The sequence below is a fragment of the Pteronotus mesoamericanus genome, unplaced genomic scaffold, assembly GCF_021234165.1.
Source record: "Pteronotus mesoamericanus isolate MK-2021 breed Mesoamerican mustached bat unplaced genomic scaffold, CSHL_Meso_final contig_68, whole genome shotgun sequence".
Lineage (NCBI taxonomy): Eukaryota > Metazoa > Chordata > Mammalia > Chiroptera > Mormoopidae > Pteronotus > Pteronotus mesoamericanus.
The window spans coordinates 9,104,443-9,125,170 of NW_026555234.1; the positions used below are offsets into that span (position 1 = coordinate 9,104,443).

Here is a 20,728-nt window from a genome sequence, read left to right on the forward strand (position 1 = left end):
TGAGGCCACGTGCACCTGCCTAGTTCCGGGTGTTCTTGGAGCCCCGCCTCCGCCCCGCCCCAAGGGCATCCGCTCCGCCCCAAAGGCACTAGGGGCTCCCGCGGGCGCCTGCATCTCCCGATAGTCCCCGCCCCTAGGCGCCCTCCCGCCACGCCTCTGAAGCCCGCCCCGCAGAGGCTCCCCGGCTCCTGCCCCGCCCACTATGCGCGCGCCGGTCGGCCGCGGAAGCCCAGCCCGGCGATGCGAGCGCATCCTCCCGGCGCCACGTGCTCGCTGAGGGCGGTGCTAGGGGCCGAGCCGACAAAATGTTCTTGCTGCCTCTTCCGGCAGCGGGACGAGTCGCTGTCCGACGTCTCGGGGCGAAGCGCTTCTGGAGTCGAGGTTTTGCTGCCGCAGACATGACGAAGGTAAGAGACGATGGCAGGATCCGGGGCCGCCCCCGCAGCCCTGTTCGCGGGCAGCCGAGGCGGCGGGACGGGTCGAGGCCTCGGTGACTCCGGCTTGTGCCCCAAGTTGAAAAAAAAAGGGCTCAGAAGGAAAGTTCTCTCCTTTTGCGAAGCTCATCCTGGGCATCAGCCGTGGCTTCGGGGCCGCCGAGTACCCGGAGCCTTCTCCAGCGTTTCTGGGGTGCACCCTCCTCCCTCTCCTTGCCTGGAAGAGCCCTAGGATCCGAACTCTGGGCGAGAGAGCGTAGCCAGAGCTGCTGTTTTCTGGGCTGCCGCTGTGTGCCATGCCCTTATTTTTTTAGTGCTCGCAGTAACCCCGCAAAGGACGGTGCCAGTATCCTGCCCACCTTAGCCGAGAGGGAGCCCGCGTTTGCAGAGGTGGATGTCATCTCAGGTCCCAGAGCCGGCCACTAGGGCTCCACACCTCGAGGCCCTCCGCCCTGAAGGGGAAGGCCAGGAAAACGGTACCTCTCTAGGGAACAGGCTTTGCAAAGAGCCCCCTCTCTCCGTGAAATTAAGAGGAGGGGATCTTCCGGAAGAAAAGCCTTCTTCACCTAGTTGAACTGCAAGAAAAATAATAAAATAAATAAATAAATAATTAGGAAGATCGCTGTTGGGATGGGGAGGATCTGGAAAGGGGAATGTGTGGCGCAAGGTGCACAGGATTGAGACTCAGGCTTGAGGACCAGAAAGAAATGGCGGTCCCTGGCGAGGAATGTTCTAGGCAGGGCCTGAGCTCAGGCCACCGGCTGTGTCCGACGCCTGCCCGAGAGCTTTCTGTGTGACACCGCGCCCAGGTAACATATGGGTCCTCTCTTCTTCACTTGGTTTCATGGAATCCAGGAAATGAGCGACCGTGGGAAAGTTAGAACCTGGAAAGGCTGCCCCCGCCGCGGAAGCCCATTGTCTCTGACGGAAGGGACAGAAGAGACACAATCTGGCCTAAGGACAGTGGGCTTCCGGGACGAGGCCGCAGGGCTGTGGGGAGGCCTCAGGGCTCTCGTGCAGCTCAGTCCCAGGCCAGTGTGTCTCTGTGTCAGGTTTCAGTTTCCTTATCGGTCAGGTGAGGAGACTACAGTCCTTTCCATCTCACAGTTACCATAAGGCAGAAGACATTTTTAAAGTCACAAATTGCTGGGCAAAGGCAAATAGTGATTTAGTGGGAGGGGGCAAGGGAAAGAGGTGGGGGGAAGGCAGAGACAAATGTATTTAAAAAGTAAATAAATTAATTAAAAAAAAAAACACAAATTGCTGGGCAAAGGCAAATAGTGATTTCTAGGTTTTCTTCCTTATTTCAGTCATTGGAGGCCCGAGGGGGCCCGACGCGGAGTTTTCGGCCCGAATGCTCCGCCCCGCCCCTGTTGGAAAGGCTGCATCTTCTCTTTCTCAGCCTGCGAGCTGCCCCGCGGTTCCCAGCCTTGGCAGGTGCCGCCTTGGCCCCCCTGGGGTAGCAGCCCAGAGTGCCTGAGATTTGCATTTGAAGGTTGTAGGGGAGGGAGAACTTCCTTCTGCTTCCCTAGGTTCTGTGCCCGGAATTAAGCAGACATAAGATTAACAGGAGGAACGTATGTACGAGCTTTATTTGATACTTTAGTGGATGTGGGAGTCTTCAAAAGGAAGACAAAGACCCAAAGGCCGTGAGGTCCCCAAACTTAGAAGCTGTTTTAAACAGAGAATGGAAAATGGTGGGGAGGTGACCAGACACACGGGCTTGGGCTAGAGGCAGTAAACTGTGACAGTGACTAGGAAATAGGTGGGGGGAAACCAATGGAAGATAAGAGATATTGTACTAGGTGTGTTTGTCCAGGTCCATTTTGGTGTTGCCTCCCAACCTCTGGTGATAAGAATGTGCCCTTCCTGGTACCGCGATGGCATGTTTCTCATGGGAAATTTTATGACCTGCTTTTAGGTGGAAGGCAGGAGGTCGGAGAGCCCTTCCGAAGCCTGCTGTTTCTCAGGCACCTGCAGTTCAAAGTAATCAATACGACAGATTCAGCCTATTTTTAGGTGGCATGTTCTGAACCCCTTCTGACCTGGTTACAAACGAGATTGTTTTCTTACACAAAACAGCTTTCCACTCTTATTTGCAAGTGTTATGTTGTGAGACTGCTTTCTTGGGAAGGAACCGTGAAGACCCAGGACTGGCAGTGATCATAGCCTTGCCTTGGCAGGAATTTGAAACATTAGGCAGGATGTGAGTGTAGCTGACCCAGCACCAGCACCTGTTTTTTTGGCTTTGTTCTTCTGCCCCGGATGGTTTGGGTGGAGTTATCTGCTCCTGGAATGTGAGGACCCAGATTATATATATATATTTTTGGCTTGTTTTCAGGGCCTTGTTTTAGGCATCTATGCCAGAGAAAAAGAAAATGACGCGCCCCGGTTTACAAGTGCAGGAGAGAATTTTGATAAATTGGTGTCTGGAAAGCTGAGAGAAGTTTTGAACATGTAAGTATTCCTCTGTGGGTTCCAGTTTTTAAATGCCTTGAAAACAAAACTATTTTTTTGTATATTTTATTGTTAGTAGACCTAAATTCTCGGAAACATTCTTGAAAGTGAAAGTTCATGTCTCTGAAATTCACTTTGGTTTTTTGGGTTTCCCTGTGCCTGGGTCTGCAGTTCTGGGAAATCAGGCCACGTTTGGGGAACAAAAAGTGTCACCATAAGCCTCTGCAGCTACATCTTATTTAGATTATAGATAATTTTTTGGATCTAATACATGTAGTCTAATGATAGTGACTGTCTAATCAGTAGATAATAGAATTGGCATTCCCTCTTAATTAGCAGTCATTCCACAGTGGACAGCCTTCGCCTGTGCCTTGCTCAATTTGTTAACTCAAAAGCTAATCTGTTAGAGTACAGAACGATCTGGACTTCCTGCCTGATAACCAAGCACCCAGTCCTTGGATATAGCCCTGCCTGGCCGCTTGGTTTGATTGGAAATTGCCCAGTATCCCATTTGCAGATAAGCCCTCTTAAAAGGCGTCCATGCCGAACACATGGCCGTCGGGGGAGCCCTTAGGCTGGTGTCTGACAGCTTATGTTCAAAAGAATGAAGATCTCAGTCAGCCTTCATCGGTGCCCAGCTCCCCTCGGCGGCCATGCACCATCCATCCAGGGCATCGCTCTCCACGTTGGTTTTCAAATAAGGTTGCATTCAATCTAATCTGGACGTATGCTAAATAGTCTTTGAGCTAGAATTAGAAACGTGGCATCTGAGAAATCTGGCCTGAGAAACATTTCCTATATTGATAAAAACATAAGTGCAGCGAATTCACAGCAGCAGAGGAGTATTTTAATAATGCTAAAGGTATGTACATGTCACTTCTCAAAGGAACAGAGCAAGGGAATAATTTAAACAGCTACTTCCTCTTGTTTTCAGATCTGGACCACCACTGAAGGCAGGCAAAACCCGAACTTTTTATGGTCTGCATGAGGTATGAGATGAAGATCAGATGCGGCAAACCCTTAGCGAGCACCTACTGTGTGCCAAGGACTGTGACTGCAGGGTCCTGCAGGAAAACTTAGATCGTGTTGTATGTGTACTTTTGTCCTAGTATTAGGCCATAAGCATTATCTAAGAATGTCAAGAGGTGAGTTACTACCAGAAAGCACTGCCTCTCTTGTGGCACATGAACTGCAGGCTTGCTTTGTTCGGTTGCCAGGGTTGGAGCACTTTCACGTAGTAAATTATTTGCAGGGTTCTCCTTGCTCTCTACCTTTTAAACACGCATGTTATAAAATTTTAGCAAAATGCAGGGCTCAAAAAACCCAATCAGATTTGACACTGATTTTGCCTTGTGCTGAGGTTAAGGCAGTTGAGCTCAGATACCATCTTCTGTTAGAAATGAATGCTTTAAAGCTATAAAGTAGCTGATCCTGTGTGTTTCTGGAACAGGACTTCCCCAGCGTGGTGGTGGTTGGCCTTGGCAAAAAGGGGGCTGGCGTGGATGACCAGGAAAACTGGCATGAAGGCAAAGAAAACATCAGAACAGCCATTGCAGGTTAGTTTACTTTTTTTTACCCTCACCTGAGGACATGCTTATTGATTTTAGAGAGAGGAGAAGGGAGAGAGTGAGGGGGAGAGAACGTCTACGTGAGAGAGAAACATTGATCAGTTGCCTCCAATATGCACCCCAACTGGGGATGGAACCCACAACTTAAGTATGTGCCCCGACCAGGAATCAAACTCGTGGCCTTTTGGTGTATGGGACAACCCTCCAACCAACAGCCACATTGGCCAAGGAGGGTTAGTTTACTTTTGAGGTTAAATATTGATAGAGATTCCTTAAGATCTATTCTTTAAGGTTACTCTGCCTCCCTTCTTTTGGTTTTTTGCCCATCCCCACCCCTGCCACATTCACAGGGAATTAACTCATCTGAATACTCAATTTCCCTTACCCAATATGCTTGGCCTTATATTAGATATAGATGGTTAGCTTAAGGAGTTTTATTTTTATATTTCTTTAGCTCGTGTTTGGAGGTTTCACAACCATTTGTTCACTCTCACAGTGTTGCCTCTAGAGGCTCTATTTTACTAGAAAGTTCTGTGTGTGGATTTTTTTCGCTTTTGTAATGCAGCCCTGGTGTTGCCCACCTTTTAAGCCATATGGAGTCATATTTACAAATCAGAGAAAATGAGTGGAAAGAGTGAGGTGCTTGTGTATCACCTGTTACCAAAGGTCCCAGCTTGCCATGTGTCTGGTTTAAAAGGTGAGGTAGACACCATTGAGTCCCCTCAGAGTTCAGCACAGGATGAGGCCTTCGCCACCGAGACTGGTCAGGGATGCAAAGGCAGGGAGAGTTAGCCCGAGGGGCCTTTGGCCCTGTGTGGATCATATATGCTGGTTAAATTTACTGTCAAAGTTCATGGTGAGTGACTATTTCACAACTTTTATGTGGAAATTTCTGCTGACCTGATCTTAATAAATGCTGTGTTAATAATGGACTTTGCTCAGTTCATTGCTTATAATTTCAATATCATCATTCTGTCATTTTTAATCTGGCAAGTTCCTGGTAACTGGGCCACTTCATCAGGAAATCCTAGTGTTTCAGAAGTAATACTAGTTAGTAAGCATGGTCACTCTGTGAGGACCCATACCAGCCGTTTTATCCTTCAGTCTGTCTTCCTGCAGCCTCATAGGTGTGTGCACACCCTTATTTCACCTAAGAGGAAGTGGGGGCTCAGGAAGGTCAAGTGGCAGAGCTGGGATTCAAACCCCATTCCTGCTGTTTTCCCGACACAGCACATCATGGCTCAGCCTTCTGCTGTTCTAGTTGTCTCCAACTGACTCCAGTTTTTCTGGTTCCTCCGTCCTTTCAAAGCGGGGTGCAGGCAGGTTCAAGACCTGGAGCTCTCTTCTGTGGAGGTGGATCCCTGTGGAGATGCCCAGGCAGCTGCGGAAGGGGCCGTGCTTGGTCTCTACGAGTACAGTTGCCTAAAGCAGAAGAAGAAGGTGGTCGTGGCGGCAAAGCTGCATGGAAGGTGAGGGAACAAAACCAAGCTCAGGGCTGCATCCCCAGGTGTTCTGACAGCGGGGCCCCTTAGGTAGCAGCTGCCTGCCTTTGAGTATCAGGTGCTGCCGCAAGGTCTGTCTGCGACGTCCCCCGTTGCCTTAGCCATTTTCAGAGTGTGGTACCTGTCCGCACGATCTGCTCCTGACGTTCATCATGTGTACATCCCCCCATGGCTCCCTTGGCCCCTTCAGGCTTGCTGGTTACTAGGCGGCCACACCAAGTTGGCTCCCTGAAGAAGGGGTGAACAAGATGCTGGGTCCCAGCGGGTTTCAACCCAGACAATTCCCGTCCCACCAGACGATGACTCTTGCATCGTGCCGCTCACGTTGACTCCTGCTGTGCACAAGAAGAGCTAGGGTGGAAACTCATGCCCATAGCTTTTCTCTGTTAAAGCTGATTCTTGCCCTCTGGTGGGTTGGTGTTCAGAACCCTGTCCCAGGCAAAAGTTAGGTGGACAGGCCTTCCGTTCCTTGTCAGCACTAAGCAGTGCCCCCTGCAGTTAGCACCGGGGGCTACGTCATTCCCGATGCAGATGAGGGCAAAGTGGGCCTTTCTACGGAAGCCTGTCATCAACGTGTATGGTAGATGTGGGGCCTCCAAGACCCATCGTTCCAACCCCTTTCTTATACAGATGAGGATTGTGAGGTGACAGGTTCGCCCGGGTCCCCCAGCTCACACAGTGGGCTCCATGCTGCACCTGACCATCTGCCACTCTGGGTCAGATCCCAGACAGCAAACCCAGGCCCCTTGTATCCGCCATCTCGGTAGTCTTCCTCTTTGCTTTTACAAGCCGAGCCACGGTCAGTGTCTTGAACGGTTGTCTGACCATGACCCTGTGCTTCCTTCTGCCAGCGGTGACCAGGAAGCCTGGCAGAAAGGGGTCCTCTTTGCTTCTGGGCAGAACTTGGCACGCCAGCTGATGGAGACGCCTGCCAATGAGATGACGCCAACCAAATTTGCTGAAGCTATTGAGAAGAACCTCAAAAGCGCTAGTAGTAAGACAGAAGTCTACATCAGGTAATTCAGGTTTATGTCATAGACTCCTGGGACATAACAGCCAGAAGGAGCCTGGCGGGTCCTGAAATCCAGCTCCCTCAACTATTCAGAGGAGTGACTTGTAACTTGAGACCAGAGAGGTGAGGGGACTCACAGTGGCCACAGACAAGTGGGATGAGGGCTTTTTGAGGTTCTTCCTATTATGGCTTTCCTTACCTTTGAAAGAGTGTCATGACTTCAGGCTGCATTCTCTGTGTGTGCGTGTGTGTGTGTGTGTGTGTGTGTGTGAGAGAGAGAGAGAGAATAGCTTTATTGAGATGTTATTCACCCATGTTTACCCATGTAAATTGTACAGTTCAATGATTTCTATTCAAAGATGTGCTACCATTCCCACAATCAATTGTAGAACATTTTCATTACCCCAAAAAGAAATCCTGTACCCAGAGGACAACTGTAATTGAACAATAACAATTAAAAAAAAAAAAGAAATCTGGTGCCCATTGACAGTCACTCCTCATTTCCCACCCCCAGCCATCAGTCAGTTCCTGGACATTTGGGTTATTTCCACCTTTTGGATACTGCAAATAATGCTGCTGTGAGTGTGAGTTACAAGTTTTGATGTGGCCAAATATTTTCCTGTCTCATGGGTATGTGCCTAGGAGATGAATTGTTGGATCAAATGGTAACTCTACTTAACTTTCTGAAGAACTTCCAATTTTTTGTTTTGTTTTGGTGACTTCTCCTATTCTCTTTTCGACACAAGTCAAAAATGCAGAGTACCTCACTTGGCCTTGTAGATTCTCTGAGCTAGACAGATACCAGGGCTGATGTTCCCAGGCTGCCCTGAGTGCTCATCAGCAGCTAGGCTGTTGGACTTAAAAGGCTGCTCCTCCGGGTCCCAGTACCCTCTTGGTACCCATAACCTACCCATGACCCTTTAATCAAACCAGGTCTAAACATTTGGGGATTTACAATGAAAATAAATTGAGAGGTATTTGCTTTGCATAAAGAATTCTTCACTATCAAAGTTGTTTCTCAAAAGAACTTGAGAGTTCTTCAGTACTTAATTGTGATTAGAGTTCACATTTTTTTTTTTTTCAGGAAAACCCCTATGGTCCAGAAAGACTGTAAACAAAAAGTGAAATCTGTAGAAAACGCAGTACTTAGAGCTTGGTAAAAGTTGTAGGTGGTTAGCATATATTTAAAGCATAGCAGTGTTTCGTCTCTGGAAAGGCATCGTGGCAAAGATTCTCACTTGTTCTCTTTGAGGGGACAACAGAGCTAATTTGTATCAGGAAATGGTGGCTGAGCCGTGACACATCGTGGTGGCATCTCCTGCACGCCTGGGGATTTGGCACCCAGGGATGAATGATGGTGATCCTTGTTCTCAAAGCAGGGAGGACCGGGTGGGAAGGACTGGGCAGGTAAAGGGGGCAGGCAGGGACTGCAGGAACAGAGAGGTGAGGAGGATTGTGGGAGAGCCGAAAAGGCTTCCCAACAAAGGTTGTGCCTACGCAGAATCTGGAGCTTTGCTTAGAAGGTAACGGGGTGGGTGTGGTGTTTTAGGTGGGGAGCACATGCAGAGACCCTTTGGGACTCTCAAGGCTTGTGACAGAGCAAAGGGAACTCAGCCAGAACCAGGGATGGGCACGTGGGCATAGTGTTACCCATTGAACTGAGACAGCTGTGCTTGCCCTGGTCATGTGTAAGTGTGTACAGATCAAAGCAGCACAGTGCGTCCTGAAGGGCAGGGCTTGGATAAAACAGCGAGGACTGGGTTTATGATTTAAAGTAAACACATGATGCAGCCTTGCTGCTTCTGAAGTGTTTTTTTTTTTTTTATTGTCATACCTTCCATTTTTATATTCTTCGCCCTCTGAAGTTTGGTGGCCATCTCTCCATAACACAATTTTAGTTTAATGGTTTCAACAGATGAATAGGCAAGCCAAGAGAAGCATCCCTTGGATATGGTTGTTGCTGGGCGGGCTGTCGAGTGTAGGGTTTCTCTTGGCCTAGTTACAGTGGCTGGGAGGCAATACTAAGCCCTTTTGTACCCCGAGCCCCAGGGAATAACGATATGGCCTTCATTGTCTGGTTGGCACACAGGGCTATTCTCATTATATTACCCTTCATGGTCCTGTGTTTATTAAGTAATAAACATCTCAAATTGAGGTTGCAGCCATGAGAAATAGTATGACAATATGGAAAATATTGGACTCCAGCAATTCTAAAAAAACCAAGGAAATGGGATATTTTTGTTCACCTAGGAATTGTGGCATTGTTTATTGTTTGTTTGTTTGTTGATTGACTGTTTTTGTTATTTTTAGAAATACCAGAAAGTAAAGCAATAGACCCCTTCACTGTCTTTATGCACTCTTGGTGGTCTCAGAGCCTTATCTTTGTACTAAAACTTCAAAAAAATATGAGCAGGTTGGGGGAAAAATAATGAAGTAACAATTGTTTGTTGACTATGCATTATTACTTGACATCATACTATGTTCCAGGCATGAATACTCTTAGTAATTCTGTAGACAGTCTTTGATGGCAGTGTGATTGACCTAATTTTATAGATGAGGAAACAGACTCAGAAACAAGTGGCTGGCCCAAAAATGAGAGCAAACAGGATGCATTAATTGAAGTGTTGACTAGTGTATATTTTAAAAGTTTATATGTTACACCTTTTTATACATGGATGAGCTTTTTCTAGGTTACTTTGAAACAGGCCAAGTGTATTTACTTTTTTCCCTTTCTGCCCTGTAGACCCAAGTCTTGGATTGAGGAACAGGACATGGGATCATTTCTAAGTGTGGCCAAAGGATCCGATGAGCCTCCAGTCTTCCTGGAAATTCACTACAAAGGCAGCCCCAATGAAAGTGACGCTCCCCTGGTGTTTGTCGGGAAGGGAATTACCTTTGATAGGTAGGCCTTCACCGCATCTGTGGTTTGTAGTTTGGCGAGCGCTTTGTGTGCACTTGTGTTATTGGGTGTATGGTTTGCTTCAGAAGCATGGTGTTGGGCCATATCTTCTTATACTTTAGCTTTAAATTGTTAAGCTGCCATTTATAAACTGTTTACTGTGTATCAAAGACTCTATTAGGCGTTTTACATATATTAGCCCTGATCTTACCCCTAGGAAGTAGGCGCTGTGGACCTTCTGTAAGTAAGAAAGGTGCATATTGGCCATTGGCATATCTTCTTTTTTTTGTTAATGACCATTGGCCTATCTTAGTGAAATGTCTGTTTAAATCTTTTGCTCTTTTTAGAAATGTTTGTCTTACTGAGTTGTTTTTATAATTGCATTCTAGATACAAGTCCTTTATCAGATGCATACCTCAAAAATACAGTTTTCCCGCTCTGAGGCATGCTTTTTCATTTTTTTAAGTGGAGTTTTTCAAAGAGCAGTTTTTAATTTTGAGGAAGTATAATTTATCCATTTTTAGCTCATGCCTCTGTTGCCCTCTTTAAGAAATTATTGCCTATGCCAAAGTCTGGGTTTGGTTTTTTTTCCCCTGTAAGTCTTAATGGTTTTGGCTTTTAGGCAATGATCCATTTTGAATTTTTATGTATGGTGTGGATACATCAAGGTTCCTTTTCCTGTTTTTTTTCTTTTCTATATAGGTACCATTTTTTTAACACCATTTGTTGAAAAGACTATCCTTTCCCCACTGAACTACCTTAGCACCATTGTTGAATCTGTTGACCATGTAATTATTGACCTATCTCTGGACTCTGTGGCCTTCCACCAGGACCTTGTGACCAAGTATCGTGAAGACTACTGCTTTGTCCTGAAGTCTAGTAATTGAGCCCTCCAGCTTTGCCCTTCTTTTTTAAAATTACTTTGGTTGTGTCCTTTGCATGCATATCAATTTTAGACCCTGCTTGCCGTTTTTATACACTTCCACTGGGATTTTGACTAAGATAGACTTTTTTTTGGTAAAAATTTGGTGGTTGTGTGATTAATGAAATGAGGAGGTAAGACAGATCGAGGGAGACCTGAATATGTACGGCCATGGCGAACACCTGAATGACAGGGGGTGGCGGCCTCAACTAGGATGGATGCCATAGAAAAGATATGGGTGCATTCGAGAGAGACCTAGAAGGTGACTCGTTACTTAAGAACGGGAGTCCTACATACAGAGAGTGGAACTCCCGGAACGGAAGTGGCCTTGAGACAGGAGTGTGAGTAGGCAGGACAGCCTGGTGAACCAGCGTATTCCCTTTGCCCCCATGGGGTTGCTCCTGGGCTTCATGGACCAAGAGTGTGTCCTTCCTTATGCTGAGTCAGTGGGTAATTTTTAATTCTAGGTATAAGTGACAGCCATCTAACAACCAGGTGCTTCGGAGGTGAGTGAGAATTAGGACCTGATTGGTCAGGAAGGAGACCTCAGTGCGGGGGGGTAAATCTCCCAGAGTCACCAGGGCAAGTTGGCAGCAGATCCCAGAAGCCGCAACTCCATACCCAGAGTGCAAACCACGTGCTGTCTGGATTCTTACATCTGGAAGCAGAAAGGCACTAGTCAGTTACAGAAGCCAGTTTGGGGGAGTAGTTTTGGTTTCTTGCTAATGGAAACCCTTGTCAGCTGTCGTGTTTGAGCGCTGTCTCCGAGGCTTTGGGTGAGCACCTTCACATGCCTGTGCCTCGTCTGGTTATATTTTGCCACCAGCAGGCTCTAGCGCACTTGGGGGTGTAGGAGGGTATTGTGTGCCCCGCCCTGTGGGCTAAGACCCTCCCAGTCTTCTGCGATCTTGTCGGTTTTCCTTAATGATCTGTGGCCTTCAGGTTCAGTAAGTTGATTAAGTCATAAAATTTGCCCAAGAAACAAATCTCTGTGGGGTCAGGAGCTAATGAGCCGAGAGAGAAATGGAACTTGAGCAGCGCTGACTGCACGACACAGTAGTGTTTCCAGAGGTGCTGCTTACATTTCCTTCAAACAAACAGAATGAGCTAAGACCCCTGTCTATATTATTATAAAGAGTGCAATATCATCTTTTAAAATGTTGAAATCATCTGGATTTTCAATTTAGAAATCAGATTTTTTCTTTGTCAGGTGCATGGTACTTTTATGTGGTAGGTAACCCTCAGCTTGTGTATTCTTTTTTAAGACAGCGGCCCTCTTCTTTGTGTTAATATTGCACATTGTCCTTTTCCCTGTAGTGGTGGCATCTCCATCAAGCCGTCTGCAAATATGGACCTCATGCGGGCTGACATGGGAGGGGCAGCCACCATATGCTCAGCCATCGTGTCTGCCGCCAAGCTCGGTCTGCCCCTCAACATCATCGGTGAGTGGGCCAGGGCTGTGTCATGGGGAGCTCCTGGGGCCCGGGCCAAGGGTGGAACTGAGATAACATATAGGGTTTCCTTTGCTCTGAGCACATTGAGCATGATTTTGAAATAGCTCTGCATCAAGCAGAAGCTGTTTAGCTGGGAAGCTGTTGGTCTGAACTGATTGAGTTAAATGCATTTTGCAATCGTGGGCTGTTAACTAGGACTGATTTGTTTTACTTTTGCAAAAAGTGGGTAGTAGCCAGGAGCACATGAAGTTGAGTTGTGATTTCTTCCAGGGGAAGATGCCCATTCATCAGGGTGGAAGGATGTTGCTGGATCATTTAGTGATTAGCACACAGGGGTGTGGCTGATTAAATGCCATGATGCACAGAAAATGCTAGAAACTGAAAAAGTACCCTGTACATGGCAGTTCTTTGTGTAGTACAGGATGCAGACACAGTTCTGGGATTTGGCCATGGTTCCGAGAAAGGGTTGGGGAGGAGTGGAGACTTCCATTAACTGACTTGTGCAGTGTGTTGCGTCCGTAGCACAGGACGGCGCAATGGGAATCCAGGTCTGCCTGATATCTCCCCACCCCATTTGATATCATAGTTTTTTTTTGTTTGTTTTTTTTTTGCTAAATTGTAAGTAGCACACATCATGACATGTCATCCCTGAACACTTTGGCATGTATCTCTTAAGAACAAGGGCAGTCTGTGTAATTACCATTTCCAAGGGTTGATACAGTAACCTAATTCAAACTTCCCAGTTGTCTAAACAATGTTTGTTTGTGTGTGTGTGTGTACACACACCTATTTATTTCTATTTATTTTTTTAAAATACAGGAGCCAGTGAAGGAACACACATTGCATATGGTTTCCACGTCTCTAGTTTTCTTAAATCTAGAACCCTATTTTCCCTTCCCTGACATTGGTGGTTATGAAGGTCCAGGTTTGTCTCGCGGTGTTCCAGGATTTGCTTTAGTTTGGTTGTTTCTTCATGACAGATCAGATTAGGCGATGGGTACTTCTGCTGCAGATGCATACAATGTCAGCTGGGTCATGGGTGCTGCTAAATTTGATCACTTGGTTAAGGTGATGTCTGTGTCTGGCATGCTTCTGATGGCCCGCCAGTGGCATCCCTGCTGTGGGTAGTGTATTTGGACCCACACATTCCATGTTGCTTCCTTTTCATTTACTTTTTTCCAACAGGGTTGGCCCCGCTTTGTGAAAATATGCCCAGCGGTAAGGCCAACAAGCCTGGGGATGTCATCAGAGCCAAGAGTGGGAAGACCATCCAGGTTTGTAAATGGGAGACAAACCCAAGAGTGAGCGCAGCCCTCCCCATTCTCGTGCTCCCAAAGGAAGCCCCAGTTGCCACACGGACACACCTAAGTGGGCGCAGGGTGGGGGCTGCAGGCCCTGTGGGGGGCGGGCGGTGTCTTTATTTCAAGTGGCTTTTCATGCCAAGTTGAAAGTATTTCTTTATAGGAATTTTAAGAACTTTTTCCTACCTTATTGTTCCCCCTCTATCCTGTGCGCCGTATACGCACGTCACCATGGATTTGCAGCGAGCCCTGCTGAGCATGGCAGAGCGGAAGTGCGGGCTGCCTTGTGAATGCACCAGTGCCATGATTAGCTCTGTCCATGCCGGTGTTCCGGTGGAAGACACTGTCCTGAGTCACGGGCGCCGCACTGCTGGGGACGAGGCAGCGGGTCCTCGGCCGGAGCATGTGCTTGCACACGCTTCCCATGGCAACCGGGCCTCACATTCAAGGAGGGAACACCCTGTATATAAAGTGGCTGGAGCGGCAGCATCCTTGTGTTTGGGCGGCTAGGCTGCCACCGTCCTATAACTTCCTTAAACCCTTCAGCTTATTTGTTTTCAGAAATCTTGAAATTTCCCCCCTTCTGTTAGAAACTTCTTGGTGAAGGGGACCAGACATTTTCTATTGGTTTCAGCTTCCAAAGCCATCAGCTCTGGTAAAGGTGTCAGTGAATTGTATTTGCCATTCAGTTTAATTACATCCCCATTCCAACTGAAGCATCAGCGTGTTTTTGGTGCTCAGTGACAAGCATCACACCAGCTTTTCCTCACTTTTGAAATGACTGTTGCTGTGAGTGTCCCGTTTTGATATCCATTCCTTGGGCCAGCTGACCTTCTATCTTGCTCTTCTCTTTGCAGGTGGATAACACGGATGCCGAGGGGAGACTCATCCTGGCTGATGCGCTCTTCTACGCACACACCTTTAACCCCAAGGTCATCATCGATGCGGCCACCCTAACAGGTCAGATGGCCTGCCTTTGTGTGAAGGGAGTCTCCTGGGTTGGCCTAGAGCTCCGCTGTGCTCGGGCGGGGCTGCGCTCACGTCGGGCTGCACTCATGCCTGGCTCCCTCTGCGTTTCGGCACTTTTCACCAGAGGAGCTGTGCCGCTGTTGTAAACTGCTTTGAGTACTAGGTTTGTTGTTTTAAAACATGACGAGCTGTAGCTTTAGAACAAGAAATAACAAGTGGGTCAGATCAGCCCTTCCAGAGTGACATGGAAATAAAAACCTTTTGGAGGGGGCAAGATTCTCCTTTAACAGGGGCAGGCCGGAGTCGTGTGCGTGTGAAGCGCATTGGTGCTAAGGCCAGCCCCGGGGCGGCGTGCAGCCGTGCCACTCACTGCTGTGTCAGCCTTGGGCAGCTTACAGGACCCCTTGAGCGTCACTGCCTGGGGCAAGTCTGAGGGCAGAGCTGTGCAGGGGGGAGGGCGTGTCGGCAGGCCCCCCACAACCCAGCACCTGCCTGTGGTGGGTGCAGGAAGCAGGGCGCGGGCGAGGGCAGGCTGGACGCCGCCGGCTCGGCAGCGTGGGCATGGCTTCCTCAGGGGCCGCCAGCAGCCGTACCTCAGTCCAGAGCCCCCCGCTGCCATCTCTCACCTCATAGCTCTGCTGCTAGGGCTTCAGTCTGTCTGTGCCTCTTCTAAGATTAACATTCAGATCTTTTTTTTTTTTTATCCTTCGTTCTAAATCCTTCCCCCGTTTTCAGCAGAGCTCTCCCTTTACACCTGTTTGTGTGGGTCAGGCAGTAGCCTGCAGATGTATTTGGGGCGTCCTTTTTAAAGCTGGCATTGTCTTACAGTGTTTTCCTGGTCCTTTTGTTTCCCTGTTCAGTTCAGCAAACACCTCAAGCTCAGAGGAGGAGGTGCAGGTGCAGGTGCAGGTGCAGGTGCGGGGGCAGTGACGGGGCGGGGGCGGTGCACGTTTCTGTAAATGAGCAGTCACAGCGCCACCCTTTATTTCCAGCCTCAGGGTTTGAGGTGTGGAAGTTGGCCCCAGGTTACCAAGGGCAACCTGAGGGGGGAGGCTTTAGATCTCCTGGCCATTGCGCTGGCTGAAGGCTGTAGAGAGTTCACTTCAGCGCCCCAAACACTTACGGAGGCCCTTCTGAGTTAAAGCTGGGGTCACAGGGGAGAATAAGAAAGTTTCTAACCCCAAGTTCAGTGCAGAGGGAAGTACAGTCTTCAGAGAGACAACCTGATTTGAAAACTTGCCTTCCTCTTAATAGCATGTGACTTTGAACAAGACTTCAGTTTTCTCCCCTGTAGAAGGAGTATGGTAGCCCCTCCTTCATAGGAGGGTTTCTGAAGTATGTGCTGAAATCATCTTAGGGCCATGATCCCAGTTGGACTATATTAAATATTTGTCTATCATTTTCTGTTCTTTTAAGAAAACACATCACATTCTTGTTCGAATTTAGTGCTCATCTTTTCTCTGATAAATTTACTGAAACAAGACTTTTGGGTCGATAGGAATGTTTTGAGGATAAATGAGTATGGGAAAATACCACAGACTTCAAAAGTAAAGTATTGATGAGTGTGTACCTACAATGCGGAGTGGGTCCCCTGCCCACAGCCGTGTAGATGGACTGTAGGCTGAGAGAATGGCTGGCTCCAGTCATGGCGTCTGGTATCCAGTGGGTGCCAGATGCGCGGCTGTCCACACGGCCAGCACGTATTTAACTCGGTTAGTGGCTGGGGTGACCGAGTGGGTCAGGGCAGATGTGAGGTGCCCAGTGGAGAGTGGTCGTCAGCACACCCTCTCACTGGCAGGTCTGAAGCTGCAGGCGAGAAGCCTGAGAAGCCGAGGTAAAAGCAGTGTGAGCGCCTGTGCAGCGGGGACTTGATGGGCTGGGAGGTCAGGCGCCTTGTCCGAGAAGCGCTGGGATCTGAAGGAGGCAGCGTCCCTGGGTGGTGGAGGAGGGAAGGACAAGCGTCCGGCAGCCAGGGGCACGGGCGTGTGGGGACCCACGGGCAGCAGTGAGTGGGATGGAGGAGCACGGTGTGGCTAGGTGGCGTGCTGGCAGGCACCAGACCCTGGCCGGCCCTGGCATGTTGCGGGCTTTTGTCCTGAGCCGGCGCAGCAGGAAGCTGCTGAGCAGTCCTAAGCTCAGAGGCAGCGAGGTGAGCGCGCCGGGCAGGGGCCCTGGCGGCAGTGTGCTGGGGGCCCGCAGAGGGGCCCGGGAGGCCCTGGCAGGCCAGTGACTGGGGAGCAGTGTGTAACTGTTGGCTTTGCAAGTGGTGTGTGTTAGGGGTGAATATCACAGTATCTGTGATTGGCTTCAAATGAAGCTGTTGGGTGTGGGGTGTAGATGAGACCCGTATGCCCATGAGCTGATCATTGTTGATGTGGGCTAACAGGTACCTGTGCCGATCATGCTGCCCTTCCCTTTGCTTTGTGTGTATTTTGAATTTTCCGCAGTAAGTTTTTTAGAAAGACTGTTACCATCATCCGATGGCAGGTGATGGCAGCGGTCATGGTGGGCCCAGGTGTGTGGGGGTTTGCGAGGTAACTGGGAGGTAAAGAGTAACAAAACCCGAAGGAACAAATGACTTAGACAGACCCAGGTTGCGTAGAGTCACACAGAATCACAGGTGTTTGCATGTGGCCACCACGTCAAAAGAGTGATTTCAATTGTCAACTGTTTGCAGTTTCTTACTGTGAACTAATTATTAACGTAATTTATTGGAAAAAACATACCATCCAGCACCCTAAAGGTGCAGGGTTAGCTGACACGAGAGGGCTGCTCCCTTCCTGGGGGAGCGTTGGCGGAATCACTGTGGCGCTGTGTGTGGCTAGTGCATTGACCAGAGTGACGAATGAAAGGGTGGCTCTAACCTTGGTTTCTGAAATCAGCCAATGAGACACAGCTTTGTTGGGAAAGGAAACAAAGATGAAACCAATAAATGGGATGATAATAGACTTTTTTAAAAAAAAGTCATCGTACTCTTTTAGCAGATACTTACTGAGATTGACTTAAAATATTGAAAAATTAGAGATGCCTAAATACCCAATAGTAAGTAAATTATGATATTTCTACCCAATGTGCTTTTAAAATCATCAAAGCTACTTTCAAACATTTGCTTGTAAAAGAGGGAAAATGTTTAAAGCATAAAGCAAGAATACATACTTGGACATGTACAGTATGGCCTTAAGTATAGGGTTTTTTTTAAGCTTAGGAAAAACCTGAAAGGACATATTAAAAATATGTGATGGTTCTCCCTGGGATGAGATTATTGGTGATATTTAATATTATTTTCTTTTTTGTTTTTTCCCTAAGAACTGAAAGTGAAGGTGAGGAACTAGAAAGATACATGCTGTAAGGATTTCCTAGGCTTTTCCATTTTTGAAAACGAGGGAAATACTTAAGGAAAGCTTTGGTGTGGGTGGCAGAGGAGCCCGTCGTGGGTGAAGGGACAGAACGCTGACCTGAGCGCTGTGCCCTGCAGGTGCCATGGACATAGCTCTGGGGTCCGGCGCCACTGGGGTCTTCACCAATTCGTCCTGGCTGTGGAACAAGCTTTCTGAGGTAGGAATAACGCCTAGAGACCTAAACGGGAGCGATGATTATTCTAGCCTTAGAATGATCTATTTCTTAAATGCCTGTATTCAAGTGATTTTTATGCCATAGATTTGCCTTTGATTTGAAAATGCAATAAACCTAATTCGGGGTGCTTTGGGTTTTCTATAAGTGTCTCAAAATTACGGGTATGATACCACCTTCTTCCTCCCTCCGGTAACCTCACAATGTAAAAATGACTCTCAAATACGGTGGCCATCCCTTAGTCTCTGAGGTAGAAAAGGTCACGAGGACAGCTTTGTAAAGGAAGGAGCGGCCTGTAATGAATACCGCTGGTCCTTCCTCAGGGGCCATAAGGATGCCTGCGCCTGCTTTGCTCTGTGCCTCCTATGCACTAGTCCCCAGCCCGGTCCCCACCCGCCTTGCTTTCCCTCACTACCTTCAGCTTTCCCCTGCCAGCCCCACTCTCCCAGCCTCGCTGAGGCCATCTAAAGGCAGCATGTCACTCGGTGACCTTTTGGTGACACCCCGATCTTGGCTCCTGTGAAAGTTGCCTCTGGCCCCCGCCTTTGCTGACCTGTTGCAACCTCCTTTGCCAGCTTTCTCCTGTGTCTGTCCCTGTAGTGGACGTTCAGTCCCGGGCCACATGCTCATCTTACTGTTCCCGTCCAGGAAGTGCAACTATTCCCATGGCTTCAGCCAGCCCTTTTGGCTGGCAAGTCCCTTCTCGCTCCTGAGCCCCAGACCCTGTGCATCCCCCTGGCTATGAGGCAGCTCCATGCGGCACCTCATTCGCTCAACAAGAAATTAATGGGAGCTTACTGTGTGCCAGCGGGGAGCAAATGCAAAATGTCCCAGAATAATTCTCGGTGTTGGTTTAAGGTGCTAAATGTCTTTTCACCCTGAACTGCTTCGTCTTCATCTTTGTCTTCCCACCATTTGTGAAGCTCCCGCCTCCCCACCCCTGTGATATCAGCTCAGTGCCTCCTCCCAGGGTGGGCCACAGACGCCTGGCCTCCCATGCACTCCGCGTCTCTATCGTAGCACCCACAACACTGTTGGTTTCTTTAAAAATTTAAGCTTCTTTGAAAAAATCAAAGGAATATGTGCACACACATTATTTACATAACTGCCAGCTGCTTACATCAACTGAATGTCTGTTTTCCCGGGGGCAGCCGCTGTCAGCCCTTGGCCCATGCCCCGGACAGTCGCTCAGCTTACACCGCTGCTTTCTGACTTCTCGCTTCTCTGCCTCATCTCTCACCACAGTGTGTTAAAACACTGGCCCCTCGTGTCCCCCAGCTCACCAAGGCGACAAACATCGCAGCCTATACATATTTCAGGGTTGTGTGAGAGTTATACACACTCAGCTCCATAATTTAAACTGAGACCCTTAATATTAATTTGATGATTTGAGCAAATGCTCTATAAATCTGTGGGATTGTTTTACGACACACTTAGTTTCTTTTAAAATTCTTAAGTGTTTTAATTGATAATAAAATAATCCTGAATCTGCTATGTAGCTTAATGTTTTAGAGTAATCGGTCAGAACAGCTCTCTTCTACCTGCATTGGACACTCCAAGTTCAGTGCTGTGAACTTACCCAAAGCCTTGTGCCATCCAGTCTTCCAGCCTTTGTGCCTGTTTCCTCTAGGCCAGCATTGAAACAGGGGACCGCGTCTGGAGGATGCCTCTCTTTGAACATTATACACGACAGGTTGTGGATTGCCAGCTTGCTGATGTTAATAACATTGGAAAATATAGGTATGTAAAATGAGCTATTAAAGTGCATTTTTGCAATCACTGTTGGTTGTCAGAATGACCATTTTCAATTTTAGCCCCATTCACAAAAAGTTTAACTCACCAATTTTCTTTTGATGTAGTGGTTATAAGCATTAATTTCTAATGTATATAATTTTTAAGGTATTTCTTAAATGGTTCTCAAAATTTTACACATTTTCAAATCTAAAGGTCATTGTAGACAAATGGTAAGTGAAGGAGATGGATAATATAGAAATTTATTACCTTGGGAAAAGGGGAATTTGGACTTTATCCTTTACTGCTTAAAACTATATCTGAAGATAAATATCTGGGAGTGATTTCTGGGTTAACTTATTAATAGGTCTCATAAGCTTGACTTTTGCTCTCTGGTCATAGAATCTACTTAGCAAGAATGGAGTGTCTTAATAAAACGTTCCATGCACATTTACATGGGGTAAAACAATGATTTCTGTCTCTTTTCAGATCCGCTGGAGCATGCACAGCTGCAGCGTTCCTGAAAGAATTTGTGACTCATCCAAAGTGGGCACATTTAGACATCGCAGGTGTGATGACCAACAAAGATGAGATTTCGTATCTGTGCAAAGGCATGACTGGGAGGCCCACGAGGACTCTGATAGAGTTCTTGGTTCGGTTCAGTCAAGACAGTGCTTAGTGCAGACACTCTACTGAAAGCTCCTTTTTCTGTCTTAAATGGGCAGTTGAGCTTCAAAATATTTTGCAATGGATAAAAACCTTTTAAAGGAAACAAATGATGGTATTTTAAAATGTAGAACAAAATGAAATTTGTATGCCTTGGGTTTGTTTTTTCATTTTTATGCAGAGATTGTAAAATAGAAAGCTAGTATGTTGCTTGGCAAAGATTTTTAAGATATCCTATAAATG

General features: G+C 47.6%; 1 protein-coding gene across 1 annotated transcript; it reads left to right on the forward strand.

The window, feature by feature from the left end:
- The first annotated feature begins 232 nt into the window (after window positions 1-232).
- Window positions 233-20,728, forward strand: LAP3 (leucine aminopeptidase 3). Its single transcript, XM_054581969.1, has 13 exons — window positions 233-407; window positions 2,776-2,891; window positions 3,826-3,880; window positions 4,342-4,447; window positions 5,769-5,928; window positions 6,813-6,977; window positions 9,717-9,875; window positions 12,112-12,236; window positions 13,434-13,522; window positions 14,407-14,509; window positions 17,994-18,073; window positions 19,719-19,828; window positions 20,309-20,728. Exons 1-13 carry the CDS (start codon window positions 306-308, stop codon window positions 20,496-20,498), a joined length of 1,560 nt encoding a protein of 519 aa, XP_054437944.1. The 5' UTR covers window positions 233-305; the 3' UTR covers window positions 20,499-20,728.